Here is a 17,791-nt window from a genome sequence, read left to right on the forward strand (position 1 = left end):
AAAAAAGACATCCCTATATTCATGTGTACTACAAATAAATATCAAGAATTATGAAAATTAAAAAAATAAAAATAAAAAAATAAAAATAAAAAATAAAAAGTAGCAGCTTTATGGGCAATTTCTTGGGATTGGAACCCACTTTTGCACCCCACATCAGGAGTCAAACAGCATCTCTCTCTTTTCTAAATATTTTTAAAATAATCAAACAGCAAATTAAATTTATTTATTTATTTCTATAACCATGTTTTTTTTTTACTTGCACTTTTCAAGAAAAATTTCCTCGTGAAAGAATCCTATGCTTTTGTACCTAAAAAAGAGAAAAAAACTTGTGTATGCATATATGTATGTATCATTCTCTATATCTATTTGTCCTAAAGTGTATGTTTAATCATGGTGTTTGAATTAAGAGGACCTTTTTCTGGTTGAAAAATATCACTTATTTATGAGTAGAGCTGGCAATTAAGTTATTTGAGTCGAGTTTGAGTTGACTCAATCTCGACTATGAGCTATATTTCAGGTTGAAAAATATCACTTATTTATTAGCTATTATTAGACAATTAGATGTCACGTCCTAGAATGCCTTATTGATTATATTCCATACATCATTTAATTCATACATTACCATGCAATCAATTTAGGAATAAGTGGAGAGAGAGAGAGAGAGAGAGAGAGAGAGAGAGAGAGAGAGAGAGAGAGAGAGAGAGAGAGAGAGAGAGAGAGAGAGAGAGAGAGATTTATGTATGGTGAAAAAAGCATTGAATATTCAATCATAAGGCAGAAATCAAGATATGGTGGGGGACTATATATTTCAATAAATTAGCAATCAATGTAGAGAGAGAGAGAGAGAGAGAGATCCCATGAACTGAAAGCATTAATTTAAGCTAGGGTTTCAAATCTCTCAACAAACACTACTGAGTACTACTTACTCTCTTCTCATTACGAAGATTTACAAAATTAAAAATGAGGATCGGGAAATATTAAACAAAATCGATGATCAAGATTCAAGATATACGAGACGGGCCCACAAAAAAACGAAACATCGATCGATCAGCCTAAACTTGCCAAGACTTTTCGGTGGTTTGATTCTGATCACGGTCGACGTTAATACAAGCTGCATGATTACTATTATTATCGGTGTTAATGCAGTTACTTAAACCAGCCATACTTAGAATATCGCTCTGAGACAACGGCCGTAACCCGAGAAAATCCCTCGTCGTCATCATCCCGTCGTTAGTAGTACCAATCCCACCACCACCTTCATTAGCAGTAGCACTGTTTGATGATCTGGTGCTGCTAAAGTTACCGAGGGTTGCATGGAAAGACCGGAAGCTTTCTTCATCGAAAGACGAGCCGCCTTCTTCGAACCCAGCATGCAGATTACTACTACTGTTCATCATCATCATTTCATGAAGGAAAGAAGAACAAGCGTTGTTTGTGATGTTGATGTTAGTCCCACCTGGCGGTGACGCACCTGTGACCGTGACAGTACTACCATCACCGCCTGTGACTCTAGCAGCAGCAGCTGCTGCAGCTTTATTCCCCAACCCATTTAGGGTGAAGTCATCACGTGAGGACAAGTTCAGACCAAAACCAGTAGTACTATCAGAATCATGACCAGCAGAAGCAGTCACGTGACCTTGTTGGTTGTGGTGGTGGGGTATGATAAAAGCACCAGCTGGTGATGCTTGGGTGGTGCTGCTTTTGGAGCCCATCTGTGCTGCTTTCTGCAGCAATGCAGTGGCTGAGATGTGTGGTGGTGGTGGGGGGTGGTGGTATGGCGGTAGGGGGGTGGTGGGTCCACCTCCACCATTTCCATTTCTGCTGCTAGGGTTAGGGTTTGGTTGGAAATCTTGGAAGATGGATGATGATGATGATGGGGTGGGGGTGAGGTCAATGAGTGGTGGGCCGCCATGCACCACGTGGTGGTGGTGGTGATGACGTGGATCCATGGTTGGTGGGCAAGGTGGTAGCCGCCATTGTTGGATCTCTGGTATTAAGGTGAAGCTTTGGTGGTGGTGATGGTGCTCTTTCTTGATCGTGTTTTGAAATGGGATTTCTTGATTTGGAAATTGGAGATTGATCGTCTGGTGGTGAGCTGATATTGAAGATGAAGCTGGTGGTGCACCACCACCACCACCACTTGGTACTGATCTTGCACTTTCTTCTGCTAGAGCATCACAGAATGCCCTGTGTGTAATAAAACTATCTCTCCTGTATATCCAAAAAAGAAAGAAAGTGCATGTTAGAATCAACAAAATACACAACACATTCTAGAAAAAACTCTCTCTAACAAGAATGTCTTTATCAACTCTCTCTCTCTCTCTCTCTCTCTCAAGGCTTCATCAATTCTCTCGAACAAGAATGTCTTCATCATTTCTCTCTCTCTCTCTCTCTCTCTCTCCTAAAAGATTAGACCCCAAAAGAAGAATTCCCAGAAAAAGAACAAAGAAACACTGCTTATGCAAAATGTCAAATCTCATGCCTACATTAGATTAGACCCCAGAAAATAGGCAAAAGCTGCTGGTCATTTCACAATCCAAATTCTCATGTCCCTTCAATAATTTTAACTAAATTCAACCAAAATTAAAAATTAAATTAAAAAAAAAAAATCATTTCTTTTTTTCAAGAAAATTACTAATAAATAATAATAAATAAATTCGAGTTCGAAAAAATAATACACACACACACACACCTTGAGAAAAGTGTGCCACAGTCACATCTATACTCCCTAGTGCCACAAGTTTTGGAATGAGCTTTCCAATCAGACTGAACAGCATACTTCTTTGAACACTTATCACATTTCCACTTCTTCTCACCATGTTTCCTGCTGAAGTGTTTCTTGATTCCTGTCAGATCACCCAACGCGCGTGATGGGTCGTGGTGCACACACCCCACCTCTGGGCACACGTACACCTTCTTCCTGATTACCTCTTTGCTTGATCTCTGTTTCAGCTTCCATGGCAGATTGTGCCCTCTTCTGTGTAGCTGCAGATTTTGGTCCCTTTGGAAACCTTTGTTGCAGATTTCACACACGAATCTGTTTGTTGCCATCAGGGTTTTTGGTGACAATGCTATCACTTCTGCACTAGGGTCTGTTTGCCAAAATTAAACAAAATTAAAAATTAAAAATTGAATCTTGAATTTTGTTTTTCTTCCTTCACTAGTGTCTGTTGAAAGAAAATTAAAAATTGAATCTTTAAAATGTTTTTTTCTGTAAAGCTATCGTTTCTGCACTAGGGTCTGTTTGCCGAACAAAATTAAAAATTAAAAATTGAATCTTGATTTTTTTAATTTTTTTCTCCTTCACTAAGGTCTGTTAAAAGAAAATTAAAAATTGAATCTTGATTTTTTTTTTGAAGCTATCATTTCTGCACTAGGGTCTGTTAAAAAGAAAATTAATTAAAACATTGAATGTTGAAAATTATTTTTTTTCATTTCTGCAATAGGGTCTTTTAAAAGAAAATTAAAAATTGAATCTTGATAAAAAAAAAAAAATCTTTAAATATAGCTTGGTTTTTGTGTGTGTGTGTATATATAGATATAGATATACCTGGATGGCCTGGTTGATTTCTCTTCCTTTTGAGTGGCTGAGGTGGATTTAATGGAGGAAAATAGATTCCACCATTGTTGTCATTTCTATTACTGCTTGAAGAACCACTTGCTTGTTCATTAGATGCAGAAGTCAAATTGGACATGTTTTCTTCTACTGTAGCTGCTAAACCTTTCATCATCTTTTTTTTTTTTTCTGCAGCAGCTAAAAGAATATCAGAAGAGGGAATTATACATATACATATACATATACATATATACATATAGATAGAGATAAATATATGTATATGTCGATAATGAATAGATATAGAAATGTAAGTGATATATGTTTAACAGCTTCTTTGTAATAGGGTAGCTATAAGACAGGATATATTTGAGATCTAAAGACAAAAAAAAATACTGACCTAGAAGAGAAAAAGGCTAATTAAAAAAAATAAAAATAAAGTAGGTGGAAAAATAGGCAAAAGAAGTTTTTGTTCATTCAAAGGTTTTTTTTTTCTGTTTCTTGATTATGGCTTCTTCTTAAACCTCAAACTTTGGCATCACCACAGGAGACAACCTTTTCTTTTAGTTATTAGTTCTTGAAAAAACAAAAAACTAAAAAAAACAAAACAAAACAAAAATAAAATTAAACAAGAAAAAAAAAAACCACCTCTGCAGTCTGCACCAACTATTTTCCCCTTCAATGGGTTCTTTATTTTTTTCTCCTACAAAAAAACAAGCTTTCTCTCTCTATCTCTTTATCTGTATGTTTGATGAGAGAGAAAGAGAGAGGTGTGGATGAGAAGAAAGCAAATTATACAAAACAAAAAACCATCCCTCCAAAAATAAATAAAATGAAAAAAAAAACACATCCCTAGGGCTAACTCTGACGTGCACTTTCTGTCTACTTTTGTTTTCTTCTCCAAAACCCCATAAAAATCTAATCTTTCTTTATATCACACTTATGTGCTTTAATAAAAATTCAATCTTTTTTTTTTTTTTTTTGGCTCCACTGCACACCACCTTTCTCTTCTCTTATAAAAAAGAGCCCACCATGTTAATTAAAAAAGAAAAAAGAAAAAAGAGTTCATTTGTATATGATTTGCAGATACAGAAAGAGACTCTTGATTTGAATTTTATTATTTTATTTTATTTTATTATTATTAATAAACAGTAACCAAAGTCTTGACAGTAGACTACTTTCAAGCTTCTCTACATTTTTTTTACAGTGTGTATGAATGATTGAGTCATTGATTAATGCTTTTTGGCAACAATCCCATAAATTAAAATTCTTAGGCCTCGTTTGGTTGGGAAGGTTAGTCGTTTTATCGACCCACAAATATTATGTTATTATATTTTTTATTGTCTTTTTGGGAGTTTTTTATTGGACGTCTCAGAGGTCTGATAAAATAACTGAATTGTCGTTAGATTATTTAACTTTATCCTGATTAATCTTATCTTGACCGACCAAACGAGGCCTTAAACAACGAATAAGATAGCATTTCTTTCAGGCTGATAATTATGGGGATCCAAACTTTACCAATCCCAAAAATTATTTGAAATGATGAAACTTTTAAAATTTAAATAGCAACTAATATATAATAGTCGTTGAAAGATATATTAAAATAAAATAAAATTATAAAAAAAATACTTATGTTTTGTCATTATCCTGTTTTATTCTTGAATGGCTTGGTTTTTTGAAATGGGATCTTGCTCAACCCAAGTATCAACATGCTCTTCCAGCTCATCTGCTGTAATAAAATATTACATTTTTTTAATTAATTAAAAAAAAAAGATGCTTTTAAAAAAAATAATTAAATATGAAACTAATTAATTAAGTGAAGGTGGTCACTAGTATTTTGTATGTGGTGGATGTTAAATAAATTAGTGGTGGGGATTAGCTCTTAAGCTGAAACTGATGATGCAAATTGATAGACTAATTGAACATTATTTAATTCGAAATCCTAATTAACTAACTAATTTAGTGCTCATTGGTTACTAATGATGTGATTATCATGAGATTAACAACTTTAAATCACATCATTGATCCAATTATTTATTTATTTGATAAGATTATATAGTTGCTTGACTAGCAATTATCAACTGGAGTTTCTGTTTGACTCGTGGCCAGGTACAACTTATTTCGAATTTATTGAGTCAACACTCTTTGTCTCGAGGTGTAAATGATAAATGAGTTGAGCTAACTCACGAGTCAACAAATATTTTGGATATTTATTTTTTGAAGTATTTTGGATATATATGAAATTCCTATTGGATAATAGTGATATGAATGTGCTGAAGTTGGACTTATTGTGTGTGTGTTAACTGATTGATAATTCAGTGGACCTAAATAAATTGATACTTGAACTATTTATTATTATCAATTAAAAATAAGATAAATTCCAATTTTTTCTCTTGTACTTTCTCCCAATATCATTTTATCCCTTCTACTTTCGATTGCATCGATTTACTTCTTATAATTGAAAAATTATCTCAATGTGGCCCTCGTAGTTAGTTTTCAGACCTTTGACCTTAACACCGTTCATCTAAATCTGAAAAATACAAAAAAACACTCCTCCCAGTTTAAATAATTATTAAAAAAAAAAAAAATTGGCTGTCGTCATAAATTATGTTTTCTCGTTGTCTGAATTTTTTTATTATTATTTTTATTTATTTATAAAAAAAATTCATAATTATTTAAACTGGGAGATGAGACGTCTTTTTAATTTAAAAGCTTAGATCAAACGTTGTTAAGCTCAAATGTTGACAACTAGCAGCAAGGGCCATATTGGGTCGTTTTTTTTTCAAGTATAGGGGGCAAAATGCAATCGAGAGTAGAATGGGGTAAAATAATACCGAACCAAGGTACAAGGTGGGAAATTGGAATTTACCCTTAAAAATAAAAATAAAAATAAAAATAAAGTTTTTAAATCGATTACACAATCGACACTTGAGATCAGAGCCCAATTTTAATCCCCAAAGTTTGAACCTAATTCCACATAAATTCAGAACCTAATTCAAATTTTGAGGCGTTTCAATTCCGAATTTTCTCTTGCTATTTATATTTATTTGTAGGAATAAATAATTGATTATTCTTTTTCTTCCTTATGCTGCTCATCTGAACTATTAATTAAAACTGGTAAAAAAAAATCTAATCTTTCTGTGCCAACCTGAACAAGATGAACAAGCATAAGAGGGATCAAATTCCACAAAACCCTAGAAAACGAAAGTGGATTAACAATCATACAAAAGGAAAGAAGAAACAGTTGCTGGTAATATATATATATATATATAGTTTCATATTTTGTTAGTCATACTTGGGTATCTAATACTAATATTCATAATGCAGGAAATTGATGCTACTGCTAATGTGATTGATAAGTTACCTGATGATCTACTTATCGCCATTTTGTCTCGTATGAAGATTTTAGATGCCGTTAGGACAAGCGTTTTGTCTCGTAGATGGAGATATCTGTGGACACTTACGAATCTGAAGTTGGAGTTTAACGATAGGGATATCACTACCAATGGAAACAAAATTATGACAAAAGAGAAGTTAAGCGTCTTCATTTCTCAAGTTTTACGTTCGCACAAGTCTCCCAGTGTTGATACTCTGATTATTCGTATTCGTATTCGTGAGAAGGCTGAAAGGCGGGGTGTTTTTAGTTCCATTAATACTTGGATAAATCGTGTTATTCTTAAGGATTTAAAGAGATTGGAATTGGATTTGTCCGTACCCGGTACCTCTCCTTGCAATTATGTGTTTCCTGATCTTTCGTATATGTTGGTACCATTTCCTCGTTACAAGTATTATTGTCGTTTGATTGACTCCGGTTGTTGTTCTGTTGCTTCCTGCCTAAGATCCGCTAATGGATTTACCTCTCTAAGATCCATTAAATTGGTCGATGTTTCTATCACCGATGAGGTGGTTCGGTATTTTCTTGAGTCTTGTCGTTATATTGAAGATTTGTGCATAAGGGGCTCCAATGCTACGAAAGATCTCAAATTTGTTGACCCTCTGCCGTATTTCAAAGTATTGGAAATATCCGACTGTTGCAACATCGAGAGCCTGTTGATATCGGTTGAAAATCTTGTATCGTGTACGTACCAAGGAAATGTAATCGGTTTGCCGTTCAAGAAAGTTCCGAAGGTCTCCGAGCTTACTCTTGGTGGGGTGTTTTGTGAGTCGTTTGTTTACGAACCTAACAAACATTCTAGCTATTCAACTCAACTGTCAAAGCTTATGTTGAATCTTCACACTGCGGTACGTTTGCATTCATTTATATGTTAGTCGCAACAATCACTCACTGACATTTACATCGCCCGATTTTCTGTTTTTTTCAGAGTGTTTTGGGAGAAATTGTTCCTCGTGATTTGCCTCAGTTGTACGCTCTCAAGCAGCTCGAATTGAGCGTTGTGTCACGAGTTGGTCGAAGCCTTCTCTTCTTCACATCATTGATTAAAGCATCTCCTCAACTGCAAGAGTTCAAAATCAAGGTGAATGTAATTTTCACTATAAAGTCTCGACTTCCTAATTAGTTTTACGTTGAATGAATTTTCGACAAAAAATTGAAAAATCAACAAGTGAATTTCTTTTTGTTAAATTGATATCTTTCATATTGTCACAGATTAACTACATAGTGCCTTGCTGTCAGCCTTACGATTCATTGGTACTCTTCGAACTCTATCGATTTCCTTTTTGTATATATATATATATATATATATATATATATATATATATATATATATAATTTGAATGAGTGTTTGCCCTTGTGACACAGATTAGAAGACATATGCCATTCCCTGAAGTAACCGCAGAAGAGGCGAATGTGTTCGAACACGAAAATCTAAAGGTGATTGAAATGGTTGGGTATTGTGGGTGTGCAAGTGAAGATGAATTCATCGTGAGTATTTGTAAAATTGCTGCCACGTCACTTGAGACGGTGATTATAGATACAGACTGTGATTATTATCGGGATGTTCCAAATTTCAACCAATTACTCGTAATGTATAAACCGAGAGAAGATGGCAAAGTGACGATTATGAAAGGGGTAAAGACGGGGACGGTTGATCCTATAGAGCCTACGGAGAACGGAAATTTGAATCCGTTTGACGCCAAGAAACATGCTGAGAAATTGATTTCGAGTTTTCGTTCGTTGGAAATAAAAAAAATCGTAAGGTGATCACTTTTTCCTGATTTAAGACTGCAGCCATGATCAGCATCAAATGAATCAATTTTTTTAAAATATTTTGGTGATTTGTTGCTAGTGCATTGTTTATCTTATTTTTCACTTAATATAGTATCTTATTTTCATAAAAAAATGTTTAAAAGAACATAATATATCGTACGGAAATATGAATCTGAAACTTGAGAAGGAAATGAATATTAAGTATGTGATATATATAAGTTCAAGTTTAGATAGATTTACCATAACTGTATGTATCAATGGGCAAAAATTGATTTGAAAGAAGTTTGAATAAGACGAGAGGCTATAGACTTATCGGCACACGAAGCCCGTCGTAACTGAGTTGTATATCGAGCCCTTCAGTCTCCTTCAACTTCATCAGATCTTCGCTTATTTTCTCGTGATCCATCAAATGCATCATACCTTCAAGGAAATTACTAAATGAATCACAAACAAAAAAAAAAATATAATAATAATTCTCGAAAACAGCTATTCAAGAAGTACCAGTGAATAGTGTTCTTTTCGGTTGGATTTTTCGAACTTCCTCTAAGGCCTGAGAATTTTTATCAGCTCAATAATAATTAATATAGCATCTGCTATATCTTGTATCAAACAAAACTAGAACTCAAAAGGTCATGACTTAATAATGCTAATATACGAATTATATTATTTGACTTTATTTATTAAGAATAAATAACTTACTCTTGGAAGTCCGAAATGAGTTGCCGAAGATCGATCAGGTCTTAGTGCATCCTAATTAAGAAAATAAAAACAAATTCATGAATATTTACATGATATATACACGCATGTATATGTAGAGAAAGAGAGATGGAGAGAGACCATAATAAGGATTTCACAGTTTTCGAGAAGAGGGTAAGTATCTTCTGGAATGTCACTAACATCACTACAAGCACAAATGAAAAATAATTAGACTCTGTGCAAAAAAAAAATAAAAAAAAAAAATTGAACAAGCTGGAGCAAAAGACAATTAGAACATTACCTAATGTAACAAATATTGCCAAAACGAAAACCTAAAGAACGATACCCACGGCCATGCCACACTGGTAAAGGAGTAAACTGCAAGATAAAAAATACAATGAATAAAACAGCAGAAAAAGAGCATGCATGCCTACTGAGAGTACCCAGCATTAATTACTTATGATATTCATTTAATTTAGTTATGAACTTGAATGTCTATCTCTGTGCACGACTAAAATAGTAACTACTAAAGCCCCGTTTGGTTGGGAAGATAAGATTAGCCAAGATAAGATTAAATAATCTAATGAGACCCAATTATTTTATTGGAGCTTGAAACGTCCAACAAAAAAAACTCATTAGAAGGCAAGATAAGCCATGATTATATAATTTTGGCGGGTCGATCCGGCAATTTATTGAGGATACCAAACATCAAATTAAGCCCAACTATTTAGTTAATCATATCTTGGCAACCAAACGGGGCCTAAGTTAAGATTTATGTGGATATTAATCAATCAGAGCATGCTCGAAATTCAATATTTTGGCTGAGTTATATATGAGCCGAGCGTATTTCGATGTGAGTTGTCAATAGAGCTAAGTTTCATCATTCAAATGACCCCAATGAATTTTATAGCTAAGCCCAAAACGCCGAGGATTTCATATTTAAGTCCTAATTTTGAACCCGTCATAACGTAACTTACTGGCATATAACTAGATTGTTTCAAAATCTAACTTAAGTAAGATTAATAATAGGTTTTCACTAGATGTTTGTAATAATCCGTTTAAAATGAATATAAGTACATATATCAAAGTGATTCCTTGTGAAGATACTTTCGGAATAACTTTCATGTTTTTATGTCGTCATTTCACACACAAAAAGAAAAAGAAAAAAAAAGATCCTCACCTGAAGATCATGTACTAGGAACGGTTTCTCTTGTATTATGTTAAATTGCAAGTCCGAAACTGCAGCACCAGGTGTGACGTCGCTTGTGTCTATTATATAATAGTGAGTTTTCTTCATCACCTGAAATAATATCAATAAAAATTTATCAAACATTTGAGTTGGGAAAATATTCAGAATAACAGCAGATGGAAAATGGAATAAAACTTTGGTACGCGATACAATTCGTAAAAGCATAAGAAACCTCAAAATCACGTTCTGCTGTATATATTGGAACAGAAGGCTGAACATTGTTTGTCCAATCACGTAAATCATCCAAACCTGGAAAAACAAACAAATTCTTGTAATATTACGATATATACATACTCGTGACATTTGATGATTTCAATCGTACATGTAAATATCAAGAGGTAATCATGTCAGAGACCTCCAATTGCATCAGCATGAGAATGAGTAATAATAACCGCGTCAATTGTTCTTATCCTGACAGAAATTAAAGTAGTCACAAAGATGGAACTTGCGTTACAATAATGAAACTTGTATATGATAATCTAGAAGCATCACACGGAATGGAAACGTATAGATTCAGATAGAACTCGTGTTTTTAGATGATCAGCTGGTAAATGAGAAAAAAAAAATCCAATTTTAAAACGGGAGTTCTAGAAAAGAATAGCAGATTAATCTCGATACGTATCGCCTTTAATTGTACTATCGAAGCACATGCTGCATGTCTCAAATCAACCGAAAGCCTGAAATTTTCCGGTTTTATACTGAGCACTAACTGTCGAGAACAAATATGTGGGTGCAAAAAGTATAACAAAAAGTTATATAAGGAGGTAAAGGTTATGCAATCAACCACTTGTTCTGTTCTTTGACTTCCGTTTCAGAAATATAAAGCACACCCAAATAATTTATTTAAAATTTGAACATCTTCTGAACATATTAGAGGACTTAAGCTAGATATTATATATAAGTATTATTATGCATGCAAATAAGTATTATAGTTAATAGAGTGTATATAACAGCCCACAGATATTGAAATCAAGTTAGCTTACCCGTAAGCCGGAAACCATGTCAGAGCACTATGATAGAAAAACCTGCAACATGTTTGAGTGATGAAAGCTTAGTATGTAGCACATGCTTCACAGCAAAAATTATTGAACGTAAATTCAACTCAGTTCGACCCAATCCTTAATCCTATTTAGATTAGCAGCAAAAATTAAACTATATTTCACTTAATTTAAGCATTCTTTACCAGTTGCCTGAATCTTTAGTCAAAAGTGAGCAAATACTAGCAAAAATAATACTAAAGCAATAGTCAAACTCGACATAAGTTCTCTGAGATGTAGTTATTTTGTTTGGTCATAATCCCCACATGTGTAGCTAAATATAATTATTATGTCACATTCTTTTATTTCTTTGTGTTGATTTTCTAATTATTGTTACTGTTTTAACGTTTTTAATCTATTCACAGACGAAGTGATAAACATAAACCGGGAACTTCAAATGGTGCCTTCGTTAACATACTTTGCTAACACATGTAAAATAAATGAGAATGCAAGAATCTTTAACATACTTGCCAGCATCAATAAGAATGTTGCATTTTCCAGATGGCCTGGGGAAGCGAACAAGAAGGCTCGTGTTAAGTCTCCTATTTTTGTTACCCGGTTCTACAGCTTTGGAGCAAACCTATTAAATTTCAAATGGTGATATATGCTTAGTTTTCGATCCCATTGCTCAAATCCAACACGTCAATAAAGAAACTATGTAGATTTTCGTGTACGCAAATTGAAAACGATTACCGGACATGTCTTATCAGGATTAGTGAGGCAGCTCACACGCGGAATCCCTTCACTAGTACCAGTTCCTATGAAAATGATTTCAGATTGGCCGACGTTTTCTTTTGCTCCAACTGAATCACCCACAGAACCTGTACAATTTCAAGAGAAGAAAAAAAACGACGATTTAGAACACGTACAAGACCACACAATCTTGCTAACCCCCAAAGTATACCAACAAGTGAATGACTCGGATTCGTATATACAAACACACTGTATCTAAGATCTCCATGTGAGGCAATGAGCAAACACGTAATGCATTCTGGTGAAGCAAATACTAATTCAAGGAAGATATTCTTCTCTAAATTTGATTTCTATCCATTAATTAAAACTGGAAGAAAGCTGCATCAAAATGATAATTATCTGAATCACTATTTCCTAAATTTAACCTAATAAAGTGTCCGTACTGCGATCTCCACTAATTCCACATAACAATAAATTTTCATGTACCAAAAATTAATCGGAAAAAAAAGGGAAAATCTAAGATCGGCGTACAAGGAGCATAAAAATGCTGCAGGAATTGAAAAAAAAAACATTATAACAGAGATTAATAAAATAAAATAAGAAATACTGACTGGAATGAAGAGAAGCTTGTATGATACGATTGAAGGCAGAGGAAGCATTTCTCGAAGCGGAAATTTGATGATTTCTAGAGAGAAGAAACGGGTTCGCGAAGCGAGTTAAACGGAGCAATGGAGTGGTGACCGGACGTACAAAACCCAAAGCCAGAGGTACAGCCATGTGTGGTTTTCACAGAGAAATGCAAGTTATACTGTGGAAGATGACGATCCGAGTATTATTTCCAGATTTGACCCGGAACTTCTCTTATATTACGAAATTGTTTTTTGATTAATATAATTATAAACCTATGGAAATTATTTTTTGATTATATAATTATTTTTCACTGTGCAGTAAGAAATATATATACAAATAGTCAAATAGACATTTATTTATTTTGTTAATGAAGATGAATAATGTTCATATTTAATAAATATAAATATGGAGGGGGCTGTGTGTAATTACTTGGGGTTACCTAGGAGAGGGTGTGTAAATGATGGAAAATTAAGAAGTTGTTTTTACTGTATTATAGATTATAGATCATTAAAAGGTAATTAGATAACAGATTTAGATTAATGTATAAACAAATAATTATATTTATCGATAGTTAAATGTTGGTTTGACATCAATTTATAGAAGCAATCAAGGGATCAAATTAGGGGTGTTCATTCGCTAATACCCTACCGGAATTTCGATACTTAGAAAATTCCTATTGTTTATCCGTTATCGTACCGATTATTCGGTTCAGAACGGGTTTTTACCAAATTAGTTCGGTTTTCTCGACTCGGTACCGCTTTACCGACCGAGTGAACACCTATATCATGTCATCACTTGATTCAGATTTACCCCCTTTTTTTCATTGGTTGATTTAAATTGTATTCTCACTTCTTATACTCCCATCTATTTCAGGTAATGCCCACAAAAATCTGATTTGATAAATCTGGGAAGCAATTGGCACAATCGAAAAACTCAAGCTCGACTCTTATACAAACGCACCGCAAAAACCGTCCACTCGGTGTAATAATACAGAGAAAATAGATTGGATGGACAAAAAAAACCAAACAAAAATACATCTCCAGTAATCCCTCAAATCTCAAATATTCCACTCAACCACCATAGAAAACCGATGTCATCCATAAAGAGAGAAAAAAACGAAGCACGAAAGAAGACATATATAAGGAAAAAGAACCAATTTTCGGCAGTTCGCTTTATCTGTAACCGAGTCCTACTGTTGCTTGCATTCTGGAGGGCGTTCCCCCTCTTGACCTCCCGCAACTTGTGCTCTTGTAATTTTCTGTCAATAGCAGAAACATTTCCAATACATTCGTAAAACCACAAAATGCAACAATCAGCACAAATATACAAAAATTGGCAATTGAATCGATTATTCGATTATCATACCTTTGGTCCAGAAGGCTGAAAGGTTTTTTTTCCAGGGAAATGGCGAAACAAAGACAGTCTAACGTGAGTATATGTCCGAGGTAATAAAACTATGAAATTATAAGCGAAATTCTAAATTTTCTTTTTACTTGCCAAAAGATCTTTTTACCTTCTTCTTGTTTTTGACCTCCTCCTCTTCATCATCATCGTCGTCATCATTTTCGTCCTCATCTTCATCCTCATCTTCTTCATCATCATCCTCGTCATCATCCTCGTCATCCACCATGTCAAGTTCGTTGCCTTCAGCAGCCTCCCCAGTATACCAAGAAACAGCATGTGGAATAAGTTTATCCCGAATTGTGGAGCTGTAAAAGCGCAACAAAATCGTGTCAGAATATTTAGCCAATCATTTAATGACAAATCATGTCATATTATCCACCCAAAGTAAGACTCACCCAATGTCATAGTCTTGTTCCATCAGATTTTGGAGTTCTTCAGCCTGTTGTGACAATTTACCAATTAAAATAAGCAGACTTCGTAAACATTCTACAGCTTTGGGTTTTTTAATTATATACTAGAATATACAATGGGAAGACCATACATACCTCATCCTCATCAATGTCGGCATCATCGTCTGGAACCTCTGGAGGACTAAAGAAGTTGAAAAAACTCTCACATTTCTCGGTCTTTATTATCGGTTTTGCATTTTTAGCCCCCTTCTTCGGCTTTTTCTTCAAGACCTTCTGAGTCAGGCATTTGCCAGGATACCATTCAATCTGCGTCCTACAAGGAATCCAATTCAATATGAAAAAACATATTTAAATTTAAAAAAAAAATAACAAGTGGAGAAAAAACTTGGTCGAATTTACCCTATTGCCTTTTCTAGTATGGGCTCGTCATCATCATCAATCATATGGTATGTTTTTGTAAGTACAGAATTCTTGAAGAAAGGATTGGTGTCGAAGAAGAACTCAAGCTTAAAACCCTTGGGACTATCAATCTTACACCATTTGATGTCCTTGAGATATTTTAGAGCCTCTTCATCACGGTCCGTTATCTGAACAAAATTGTAGAAAGAGTTTTCAGTTCAAGTTAAATCATCGGAGGAAGAAAAATTGTGTTTAAGAATATCAACCTCCTCAGATAATATCTCATTAGTCCTCATTGCTGTTACCCAGAAGTCGGGCACACCTTTACCTGAGAGGTTTAACAAGATATTAGCTGCGCCAGATTAGTTATGAAGAACCTTAGAAAATAAAACAATAACATGGCTAATCTGTAGTTGATTATTATTGGTCGCCGAATTGGGGAAAAGGGGTGGAAAAAACAGCCTTGCTTTACCGTCATTAGCTTTGTCCTCTCCCTGCTCCACTGAAACATCAGTCACTCCTTCAACTTCCACAATACCATTCACAATTTCGAATCGCTGCATTTTGTTTGAAGAAGGAAATGAGTAGAAGTTGCAGGAATGCCACATAATAATACAATGGAAACTCAAAGTGGAAAGTGCATGCAAGAAAAATCAACTGCCTTACTTTTGTATATAAAGGTTCGTATTGTTTCTGGTATTTAGCTGCAAGTGCTGCTCTCTCCTCAAGGAACATTGCCTCCAGCTCATCATGTTGGCTCTGTAAATACAAACACATGTTAGATATATATATTCACATTAAAATTATATCAGCAACATTCTTGATCTACAAAAATTCAGTCACACTGATGATATGTTTCTTTATGCCGAAAATGATGGTGTACCTTCTTGCTTTTGCAGTAGGTTGTACAAGAGATTTTAAAAAATAAATTACAAATTAAACTAAAAAAACGAAAAACCCAAACCTAATCCAACATAGAGTAAATAATTCCAGGTACAGTCTATCAGGTATCTGACAAACAACGGTGGATGTCGTGAACATATTTCGCTAACCGAAAAATCGAATACCTAGTCCTGACTACCCAAAAACCCAACCTCATGCCACCCGGCCCACCCCTAACGATAATATAGGTTTTACTACTTGGTCTATTATGCCAGATCACCACCACCACCATCTTGTAAATTGGCTCCACTCTTTTCTCTCTTCACGTTTGTCAGCATCTACATTCTTTAACGACCCCTTTACTATTTTAGCAACCAATTTGCGAAAACCTAACTCATCATCATTTCTGCAAACTTCCATCCATCAGCACTAATCAGTTTATTACGGTTTAACACCATGAATTAGGGGTTTTTGAAGCAAAATTCACAAAAAATGGGAGTGAAGATCCAAAGTTATCAGATGTAACGCAGTCATCATGCAAGTTCAAAATAGACAACTGAAGGGGGATGTAAATTCACTCTCAAGGAAACAGCACTAACATACAACTCTATCCTGGTTGTTAACAACAAATCAGCACAAGAATCAATACAACAACATGAAAAACGCAAGCTCTTTCATGATCCAAATAAGAAACAAACTAGAAATGGAACATTTAAAAAAAATTGAATCGCCATGGTAAGTAACAATCAATCATTCAACCCATCATACGATTTCCAACCAACAACAACAATCAGCATAAGAGTATCCAAAATAACAACACGACCCAAAAACTGTAAATCATCGACAGATTATATTCTGGAAAAAAAGAGAAGAGAACATAATGAAGATCATCACACAACACCTGAATTTCCTTAAGCGCCTCAACGCGCTTCCGCACTTCAGGAGACAAAGTCTCCATCACGTCAGCGTGGTGCCCAGCCAAATCCTGCAGTTTATCCTACACACCAAAATTATGAAACTTCAATCAGCCAAGAAATGTAAAACCACAACAATCGGGAAAATCGAAAATCAAAAATCAAAACCTTAAGGGCGTTTACTAAACCCGCACGATCCTCTGCACTCAAAGCTGCATATGTAAAACAAATAAACACCGCAACAACAATTAGCCACGAACACACACACACACACAGTAGTACTTGGAAATTGGAAAAGATGAAAGAGGGGGGGGAGTACCGGCGGCGGCGGCGGGGAGGGAGGAGTCGAAATCGGACATATCGAAGCTCTCCTTCTTGGGGTTACTCATGATTGGATTCGTGAGAGAGAAAGGGGAAAATCAAAAATCGAAAATCGAAAACCTAGGAAAAAGGAATTTATGAAAGAGAGGGAGGAGGGAAATAGAGCGGTGGACTGGTAGACGAAAGTTAAGAGGAGGTTTTAATGACGTAGGTTTTTTTTGTGTTAAGATATTTTTTAAGGGCTCGTTTGTTAATTAATGCAATTTCATATTTTAATTTTGTATAAGCTGATTAATTATTAAATAGTTTTATAAATGAATTTGTTTGTAAAATTAGAATATAATTATTATTAAATAAATAATATTACTAAACAAAACCATATTTATAAAGGGGAAATTTGCTAGACACCCCTAATTTTGGACTTATATAGGTGGAA

At 34.6% G+C, this 17,791-nt stretch overlaps 4 protein-coding genes across 8 annotated transcripts; 1 reads left to right on the forward strand and 3 right to left on the reverse strand.

The window, feature by feature from the left end:
- Positions 1-853: 853 nt before the first annotated feature.
- Positions 854-4,594, reverse strand: IDD11 (indeterminate(ID)-domain 11). 3 transcript variants are annotated; one of them, XM_013000855.2, is made up of 4 exons: positions 4,202-4,594; positions 3,551-3,745; positions 2,693-3,092; positions 854-2,211 (listed from the first exon to the last, which is right to left on the reverse strand). In XM_013000855.2, exons 2-4 carry the CDS (start codon positions 3,729-3,731, stop codon positions 1,053-1,055), a joined length of 1,740 nt encoding a protein of 579 aa, XP_012856309.2. In that variant the 5' UTR covers positions 3,732-3,745; positions 4,202-4,594; the 3' UTR covers positions 854-1,052. The 3 variants fall into 3 exon arrangements, with proteins under 3 accessions (XP_012856309.2, XP_012856308.2, XP_088679263.1); XM_013000854.2 differs by having other exon boundaries at positions 3,551-3,754; positions 4,202-4,542; XM_088823137.1 differs by having other exon boundaries at positions 3,551-3,739; positions 4,202-4,330.
- Positions 4,595-6,661: 2,067 nt separating this feature from the next.
- On the forward strand, positions 6,662-8,853 carry LOC105975434 (F-box/FBD/LRR-repeat protein At1g13570). Its single transcript, XM_088823139.1, has 5 exons — positions 6,662-6,803; positions 6,881-7,795; positions 7,876-8,028; positions 8,160-8,201; positions 8,313-8,853. Exons 1-5 carry the CDS (start codon positions 6,711-6,713, stop codon positions 8,712-8,714), a joined length of 1,605 nt encoding a protein of 534 aa, XP_088679265.1. The 5' UTR covers positions 6,662-6,710; the 3' UTR covers positions 8,715-8,853.
- On the reverse strand, positions 7,773-13,258 carry LOC105976037 (Metallo-hydrolase/oxidoreductase superfamily protein). 2 transcript variants are annotated; one of them, XR_016033512.1, is made up of 13 exons: positions 13,007-13,258; positions 12,396-12,523; positions 12,170-12,282; positions 11,649-11,690; positions 11,021-11,076; positions 10,838-10,914; positions 10,597-10,716; positions 9,718-9,794; positions 9,558-9,621; positions 9,420-9,470; positions 9,222-9,270; positions 8,961-9,140; positions 7,773-8,007 (listed from the first exon to the last, which is right to left on the reverse strand). XR_016033512.1 is itself a non-coding variant. In XM_013001318.2 (12 exons), the coding sequence occupies exons 1-12, from the start codon at positions 13,170-13,172 to the stop codon at positions 9,022-9,024; spliced, it is 1,062 nt and encodes a 353-aa protein (XP_012856772.2). In that variant the 5' UTR covers positions 13,173-13,258; the 3' UTR covers positions 8,900-9,021. The 2 variants fall into 2 exon arrangements, 1 of the variants encoding a protein (XP_012856772.2); XM_013001318.2 differs by lacking the exon at positions 7,773-8,007 and having other exon boundaries at positions 8,900-9,140.
- Positions 13,259-13,955: 697 nt separating this feature from the next.
- LOC105975963 (nucleosome assembly protein 1;3) lies at positions 13,956-17,600 on the reverse strand. Of its 2 annotated transcripts, none has more exons than XM_013001227.2 (12): positions 17,354-17,600; positions 17,203-17,246; positions 17,022-17,117; positions 15,905-15,997; positions 15,711-15,795; positions 15,505-15,566; positions 15,239-15,426; positions 14,975-15,152; positions 14,825-14,868; positions 14,542-14,734; positions 14,391-14,405; positions 13,956-14,283 (listed from the first exon to the last, which is right to left on the reverse strand). In XM_013001227.2, exons 1-12 carry the CDS (start codon positions 17,421-17,423, stop codon positions 14,215-14,217), a joined length of 1,137 nt encoding a protein of 378 aa, XP_012856681.2. In that variant the 5' UTR covers positions 17,424-17,600; the 3' UTR covers positions 13,956-14,214. The 2 variants fall into 2 exon arrangements, with proteins under 2 accessions (XP_012856681.2, XP_088679266.1); XM_088823140.1 differs by having other exon boundaries at positions 14,539-14,734.
- Positions 17,601-17,791: the final 191 nt, after the last annotated feature.

The sequence above is a fragment of the Erythranthe guttata genome, chromosome 9, assembly GCF_056151865.1.
Source record: "Erythranthe guttata isolate IM_541 chromosome 9, IM_541, whole genome shotgun sequence".
NCBI classification, from domain to species: domain Eukaryota; kingdom Viridiplantae; phylum Streptophyta; class Magnoliopsida; order Lamiales; family Phrymaceae; genus Erythranthe; species Erythranthe guttata.

Excerpts from the sequence above, each read along its gene's own strand:
- IDD11 (XM_013000855.2), bottom strand. The coding sequence starts at position 3,731 with ATGATGAAAGGTTTAGCAGCTACAGTAGAAGAAAACATGTCCAATTTG. Across the intron at positions 3,093-3,550 it reads AAATCAACCAGGCCATCCAG|ACCCTAGTGCAGAAGTGATA; the intron begins GTATATCTATAT and ends TTTGGCAAACAG. Across the intron at positions 2,212-2,692 it reads TGTGGCACACTTTTCTCAAG|GAGAGATAGTTTTATTACAC; the intron begins GTGTGTGTGTGT and ends TTGGATATACAG.
- LOC105975434 (XM_088823139.1), top strand. The coding sequence starts at position 6,711 with ATGAACAAGCATAAGAGGGATCAAATTCCACAAAACCCTAGAAAACGA. Across the intron at positions 6,804-6,880 it reads GAAAGAAGAAACAGTTGCTG|GAAATTGATGCTACTGCTAA; the intron begins GTAATATATATA and ends TTCATAATGCAG. Across the intron at positions 8,029-8,159 it reads TGCAAGAGTTCAAAATCAAG|ATTAACTACATAGTGCCTTG; the intron begins GTGAATGTAATT and ends ATATTGTCACAG.
- LOC105976037 (XM_013001318.2), bottom strand. The coding sequence starts at position 13,172 with ATGGCTGTACCTCTGGCTTTGGGTTTTGTACGTCCGGTCACCACTCCA. Across the intron at positions 12,524-13,006 it reads ACAAGCTTCTCTTCATTCCA|GTTCTGTGGGTGATTCAGTT; the intron begins GTCAGTATTTCT and ends GAAATTGTACAG. Across the intron at positions 9,622-9,717 it reads GGCAATATTTGTTACATTAG|TGATGTTAGTGACATTCCAG; the intron begins GTAATGTTCTAA and ends TTGTGCTTGTAG.
- LOC105975963 (XM_088823140.1), bottom strand. The coding sequence starts at position 17,423 with ATGAGTAACCCCAAGAAGGAGAGCTTCGATATGTCCGATTTCGACTCC. Across the intron at positions 15,567-15,710 it reads AGAGGACAAAGCTAATGACG|GTAAAGGTGTGCCCGACTTC; the intron begins GTAAAGCAAGGC and ends TAAACCTCTCAG. Across the intron at positions 15,427-15,504 it reads ATGAGATATTATCTGAGGAG|ATAACGGACCGTGATGAAGA; the intron begins GTTGATATTCTT and ends AATTTTGTTCAG.